The 7191-nt window shown below is 55.0% G+C and overlaps 2 protein-coding genes across 2 annotated transcripts; both read right to left on the minus strand.

Annotated features, from left to right (window-relative positions):
* Nucleotides 1-3335: 3335 nt before the first annotated feature.
* CHC_T00000374001 (hypothetical protein) lies at nucleotides 3336-3620 on the minus strand. Its single transcript, XM_005710039.1, has one exon. It carries the CDS (start codon nucleotides 3618-3620, stop codon nucleotides 3336-3338), a length of 285 nt encoding a protein of 94 aa, XP_005710096.1.
* Nucleotides 3621-4169: 549 nt separating this feature from the next.
* Nucleotides 4170-6990, minus strand: CHC_T00000375001 (hypothetical protein; the record flags this gene model as incomplete). Its single annotated transcript, XM_005710040.1, has 2 exons — nucleotides 4170-4348; nucleotides 4485-6990. Coding segments are annotated over 2 exons (2685 nt in total), but the record flags the coding sequence as incomplete, so codon positions are not given.
* Nucleotides 6991-7191: the final 201 nt, after the last annotated feature.

The following is a 7191-nucleotide window of genomic DNA, read 5'->3' on the forward strand; positions in this document are numbered from 1 at the left end:
CGACGAGGACACAACCAGTTTCCCGCCCCTGCTCATAGCTACAGCAGTTATCACATCCAAATGGCCTTTGAAGCATTGAATGACTTCTTTGCGTTTCATACACATAACAACTACATCCCCATTGTAGTATCCAAGAATGGCACGGCTGCCGTTCCGAGAAACAAAAGCTGCCGTCACCTTCCCAGCTACACGTCTAGTCACGTTTTCAGATCCTGGTATTCCGCCCTCGCTTTCAGTTCCAGAGCTTCCGCTCACACTATCATGCGCTCCACTTGCACTAACGCTACCACCTCCGGAAAGTCCACTCGTGCTGCGTACCCGTGATTCAGAGTCCTGTGCAACGTTTTCACTAGTGCTGGCAACTTCACAACCTCTTCGCAAGCAGTAGCATGCCCCCACTTTTTTCCTAATTTCTTGACCAACTCTTGCAATCCAATTCTTTCTCTCCGTCCGTTGCAATCGTTCTTCCGGTTCAACACTCGGCCTGGCCACTTCTGTTGATGCATCATCTTGACAAAGAGTGCCCTGCGCCGCTTCTCGTCCCTCTTCCAACACTTGACTCGTCCTGGAGACTTCTGTTTCCGTTTCTTCTTGAGTCACAGTCTCTCCCTCGTCCGACCTCCAGCCCCCATACACATTATTTGAAATCCTTTTCACAACAGTCTCCTGTTGAGTAAATGTGAATACTATCAACGCTGCCGCCACTTCCCTACCATAATTCCATCCTACCACCGCACCGTCTGAATCGAATGCCACGTTGCTCAAAAAAGCTGGAGTCTTGAACGTCTCTAACAACCTCTCACCAGCTCTAGGTAGACATGGACGCAGTGGCAGCAGCCATGGCCCAGGCGCAAACAGCTTGATCTCCGACAAGAACGCCTCTACGCCTCTCAATTCCCGCTTGTGCATCATCCTATCGTAAAGCTGAAAGCAGATACCCGCCACGTGTTCGTCACAAAATGGTGCACTCAAACGCGCAGCTTTCATCACCAATCCTATTGTCGATAACCCCTCGTCTTCAGCGGTTCCAGAGGATCCAATTGTCCCTGTCCCCTGACACGAGACCTCAGTCACATCTTTCACGGCTGCCTCCAGTTGCCACACAGCCTTCCTCAACAAAACTTTAATTACCCACCGCGCACTAACAAGCAAACCACGCAGCTCATTCATCATCTCTCCTTTCAACAACAGACGGCAAATATTCTCGAAAAAGTACTGCTCCCTTGCATCACTTGCCTGAGCCCCTTGATCCTCCACCACTGCTTCCACTACCTCTCTTTCTTTCCGGTAGCTATCTACTACCTTCCGATACCACTTTTGATTCCAACTGCTGCCTTCCATCTGCTTGGCTTCATGCATTGCGAAATCATGCGTGAGGTCATGAAGACGTACCCCCATCTCCACGCTCTTCGACTTTACCTCGAAATGAATGTCAACCAGTCCAACGCTGTTCATCTCTCTTGCATACTTTTCTGCCGCCCTTACATCTCCCGTTTCCCACAAATCTCTCAACACAGTAAGAGGAATCACATCCTGTTTCTTCATCACACACAATCCCCGGTGCATTTCACTAAATGATACACCTTCTCGCCTCCCATTTGAGTCCAGACTTCGTATGGACGAACGAAGCATTGTGTGTAGCGATTCATACTCGTCCTCTGGTTCCTTTGCACCTATCGCTCTAGGCTCCTTGTCTTCTTCGATCTGCTGCAAGTACGACACCCATAACTCTGGCATGTCCCCAACACGATCTCCCCTCCATTGCTTCACGTTAACTCCTGCAATATTCAGTGCTAGTGGCAACCCATGGCACATGTCAAGAATCTCGCAAAATGCCTCTCTCGATATCTCATTCCCTACTTCACTAAACGACGCTCCACTCGTATGAACTAGTATATTGCGAGCAGCTTCCCCTCGATTTTCTCGAGCACTGAACTTCACTTGCTCCCCGAGATGTGTCAGGCTCGGATCTCTCGTAGAGTACAGAACCCTGCTCCTTGGCTCTCCGTCGATCACTGCCGTGTTCGCAAGTCGAGACAGTTTTAGAAGAATCTTCTTATCGTTGTTGTTGCGCGTCCACACATCATCGAAAATAAACAGACATACCCGATTCGCAAACCAGCTCTGCACCCCTGCTAGAACAACGTTAAGGTCCGCCTCCTTAGACAACCTGTCCCCTTCTTCACGTCCCCCAGACACTTTGACAGCATTGCAAAGTTCTTGTTTCAGCTGCCCTTCTCTCGCGTCTTGCCCCATAGTTGAAAAATACACTCCACCTGGAAAGCGCGCAATAATCTCCTTGTCATGCGAAATAGCTCGTAGTGCGCAGGTTTTTCCGACTCCGGCTTGTCCAACCGCCGTTGCCCCTACGTGCGAAGTGCTTCCATTCCTCAACACAGCAGCTTTCAGTTTCCTCTCAAACGCGTCAGGAGCAGGGTGGTTTTCTACGGAACCCAAGTCAACGTGCACTGAAGGAGGGTTGTGGTCAGCTGAAAAACTCGGTATGAACACTTCTTTTCCAGATCTCTGCAATAGTACCTCACTAACCACATGCAGCTCCGTCTGTACCGCCCGCACCTCACTAACGGTATGCAGCTCCCTCCGTACCGCCTCCATAGTAACAATGTGTTCCTTGGCTTTTTGTTGGCGTTCCTTCAACACGTTCTGGTCGCCGATGGCGGACTTCAAGGCACTCAGGTTGCCCTTTGGGTTCTTTGCTTCACGGCGAAGTTCCTCCACCAACTCTGATACAGAGCTCGACACGGAATCGATAATCTCTTGTATTTCATTCTTGTGAAGCGTTTGCAGATCGTCAATAGGAATTTGTGCCACGCGTTCTGTATATTCTTTCAGGTCGATGTACTCTTTCAGCACGTCGCTGGCCAAGGTTCCGTTGGTCTTGTAAGCATCGTGTACATCCATGAGACCACGAACAAGGGCAATGGCATCTTTGATCGGGCCCGTCAGGCCTAGGAGACTGAATGGATCCATGATGGCTGACCGAAATCACGAAAAGTAGAGGTATGGCACGCAAAGTGATCGTGCTCGGTACGCATGGGTTTCTGGGTGTCCCTGTGAGTGTGTAGGGATGTGAGTCAAAGCAGACAGGGTGGACACGCTATGAGTTGGGGTGTGCGTAGGGTTAGCCTTTTGTGCGTGTCCTGTGTCTCGTACTGTTTACCGTACGTCACATTGTTTCTGCCCATCTTCTACGGGGAAGCACAGTAGGCACAGGTTTTACAATCTCACGATTCTTCTAAAAAACTGGTATAATTACTCAGCTATTTCCACACTTCCCCATTTTGGACTCATCCCCAATTTTGACTCATTTCATTTCAAATGCATACCGTTCGGCTGTTTGTCATCACTACATAACACAAGCACACCCTTAGATAGCTAATGATCTGAGCTTTCACTAAGATACAACCATTGATGCATTCTGCCACGAAAATGTACAACAAAAGCAAACAGAGTGCGTGCCTTTTACAAAAATGTGTGACGGGAAACGGATGTGGTCTCGTAGGGCAGACGTAAACAGTGCAGTGGTGGAAACAGAGGTCGAGTGTGCTGGATACGTCAATATTCGAAAGCGGTATATGGGTGTTGAAAACGTGCGGCATTTGTTAGGTGAGCGACAAGATAACTTATAAACAGGGCGACAGTTCCGAAATCACACCGGCCCACCTCGAATGTCGGGTAACCGACCTCGTGGTGAATATGGAGTGTGAGACTGTAGTTGTTGGTATGATTAACAGCTTGGTTGGCATTATGAGTGCATTCTGATGATCTGAGCCTATAAAACACGTTTTCGTTTCATAAAACACGTCATGAGTGCGGTAAATGGGATCGTGTCCTCATTCTTCTCTTTCTCATTGTTTCGTAAATGTCTCTGTGATGCACAGTGAGCAAACGGGGAGGGGTCGCTGGCTAGTGACCGGAGGGATGAATGACTGGATGTCATATGAGGGAATCCTCACAGGAGGAAGCATCACGGTCTCGAGGGACTCGTGAGAAGGGGAGCTCACGGATGCGGACGACACGGTTGGGGCGCGTCCCACCGTGAGCGTTACTCGACTGTTGAGCATCGCAAGGTCTTTGTACACTGTGCGACGATGTTCTTGTCTGCGCGCGTAAAACTGAGAGCCATCGCAACGAAAACTCGGGCAGCGCTACATGTCGGATGAGAACCGAGAGTTGTAAAGAATATTCGTGCAATGCAGGGTGTTGGGACTTTGTGTGAAGTTTGTGAGTTGTCGAATACACGGCGCACACGTGTATAGCGCAGACAAGGAGTAAACACCTGTTCCAACGTGCATCGTGGCCACGATTGTCCTTACAATTACAATACCTTAATTTGGTCCCCGTACATTCAATTTAATTAAATTACATCGGCCCACAGAATAGAAAACATTATTAGCCGATGCCACCCGCAGGCTGCAGCGTTCTTCCTCGTCGCTACAGTACAAAACTTCGTCACAGCCGACCCGGGCCACCGGCGTCATATCTTCTCCTCTTGTCCTCGTCCTTGAGCACGCTCCACGCGACCACGATTTCCTTCATCATCACGTGCGCCTGCTCCGACTTGCCCGGGTTGCGGTCGGGGTGGTGCTCCATCGCCTTGCGTCTGTACGCCCGCTTGATATCTGCCCGGCTAGCCCCGGACTCGATCCCCAGCACCGCGTAAAAGTCCGCCTGGCCAAAGCTCGACGGTCGCCCCGTATTCCATGCCCGCTTGCTCCCGGTCGACGAGCCGCGCCAGCTACTCTGCTGCCGGTTCCACCCGCTCCACCCGCTGCCGCTGCCGCTGCTGCCACCCCCGGAGTCCGCGCCGGCGCCTGCTGATTTGCCGTCTGCACGCTCGTCGTGCTGGTACCGGTACCCACCCTGCTGGTACCCGCTCCATCGGTTCTTGTTCGTCCCCCACGCGTACGAGCTGCCCTTCCACTGCTGGTATCCTCTCCCAGTGTCGTGCGCGGAAGAGGCGCTCCGCCTGGGCCCGTTGCCCTGGGACACCCCGTCCCAATACTCCTTGGAGTTCTGCTGGTCCCATGCATACCCGTTCTGCCCCCACTTGTCCCCCGCCGCCGAGTCCCACGCGCCCTTGGCTTGCCACTTCTCGTTGGTGTCGCTCCACGAGCTCCAGTACGCGCCCCACAAGTCCTTGTCCCACGACACCTCTGTCCACTGCTCGCTGTTGCGCGTGCACCACGACGCCCACGCGTCGCGCTTCTCCTCCTCGCTGCGGCGGTTGTCGCGGTTGACGCGCGCCTGCGCGGCCCACTTGCGCTCAAACTCCACGCGCATGCCCTCGCGCACGCCGACCCAGCTCTGCCACACCTCGCTCTCGACTCGGTCGCGCTTCATCTGCTGGAACACCGAATCGGGCATGCCGGATGGCCGGTCCTGCCCCCCGACCTCGAAGTCCTCGCCCTCGTCAAACAGTCGCCCCTCGCGTGCCACCACCTCTTGCGTCAGCTTCTGTACCGCCTTGCGCCGGAACCCGTACAGCATCAGCATCGAGAAGAGGCTCTCGAAGGTGTCGTCCGACGCTACGCATGCCATCGCAAACGCCTCTGTCAGGCTTTTCTCCGGCTTGCCCAGCGCGCACGGCGCGGATAGGTACTCCAGCACGGAAGTCCCCGCCAGCGGCACAACGTTCACCCCGTAAACAGACCACGCCGACAGGCGATCCGCGTACGGCAAACTGTGCCCGCTCGGGATAGAGTAGAACACGGTGACGCGGTTGGTGCGATTCGCGCCTTCTCCTGACAGGGCGCGGAAGCGGCCCCATTCGATGAGGCTCTTCGCGGCGGCAAACCCCTGCGGCGCGTCCGCAAACACGTATAGGTCGCCCTTAGTCTCCGTGACGATCTCCCAGTCGAGCCCCTTGCCGAGCACGGTGCTGACGCGGAGCTCCTCGCCGACGCGCATGGCGGCGAGGCGCAGTGGGTCATTACGGCGGTTGATGAGGACGTCGAACTCGCCGGTGGCGCCCGGCGGCGACGCGATAGTGGCGAAGGCCGCGCGCGGCTGGCGGTGCCACGGCAGCACAGACAGCCGACGGGACAGCTGGACAAACTGCCCCGGCGCCGCGTGCGTGAAGGCCGGGCCGACCGAGAACGTGACCTGCACGTGGTCCTGCGACGGGCACACCGGCGTGACGCGCTTCACCACGGCCGGCAGGAGCGTCAGGTCCGGCGCGGAGGTGGACGTCATGGATGAGAACTCGTGCGGGAGGGCGCAGCGCGCGTGGCGCGCGGGCGAGGGCGGCGGGGCTGACGGGAGAGGGGGCACGAACGGGGACGTGCGTACGCGGGCGGCGGAGGCGAAGGCCCGCGCGGGCAGGGGGGAGGGGGGGAGGAAGGCCATGGTGGTGTGGGGCGCGATGGGGGAAGCGAGGGGGGTGGGGGGGGGGGGGGGATGCGGTACCCTGTGTCGGCTGCGGATATACAGCAAAATATTGCTCCTCTCCTCCCCTACCATCGTCGCTTGATCGCGAAGAACTTCTTGTATACTCGATACGACGTGACGACAACGTCGGTATCTCTTGCTCCACAGCCTCACGGGCGAGGTCGGCCGCATCCTTGGTAGACTGCGGGTCGCCATAGTACTCGTTGGGCCACGATTTATCTGCAACCCTATGCGATTTTCATTGCCGCCCTGTCTGTCGTGTATGAGATCGCGCAAGTACCTGTACATCTGTGGTGCGAACGTGCCGTGTATAACCTCTCTAGAGAAAAGAGTCAGGAGGCAGGTTGGTGTACGCCTCTTGGGCCGTGCAGCCAAAATATCCCTTCTGTACCACTGAGTACATCCACTGGAACAGTAGCCTTGTTTCGGGCTGTTGTCATCAGGCCTCCATGTGACTGTCTGCATCAATTCCTGTACGGTGGCTGGGAAAATATGCGTCAGGTTGACAGTTGGAGGGGAGGACACGTGGTGTGCGGTATCCTCAATCGTTGGCGTTGGCGGCGTCCGGTAATTCAAGTCCTCAGTCGCGTGATGCGGCGCCTCCCGATTCGACATGGTGCTCCAGCCTTTTCACATTCCACGTGCGTCAGCTGAACATTCCGGAATGTAGTTTGACTGATTGTAATGAACTTGGTGGAGCAGAAACATGGCTGGACTTCGGAACAGCCGGTTTTTCCTCGATATCCGTGGCCTTGCCATTGCTGTCAAAGGCGACGACAC

This window comes from Chondrus crispus, genomic scaffold (assembly GCF_000350225.1).
Source record: "Chondrus crispus Stackhouse genomic scaffold, scaffold_506, whole genome shotgun sequence".
Taxonomy (NCBI): Eukaryota; Rhodophyta; class Florideophyceae; order Gigartinales; family Gigartinaceae; genus Chondrus; species Chondrus crispus.

Bases quoted from the DNA above. Each gene is read 5' to 3' on its own strand.
- CHC_T00000374001 (XM_005710039.1), bottom strand. From the start codon at position 3,620: ATGCCGCACGTTTTCAACACCCATATACCGCTTTCGAATATTGACGTA.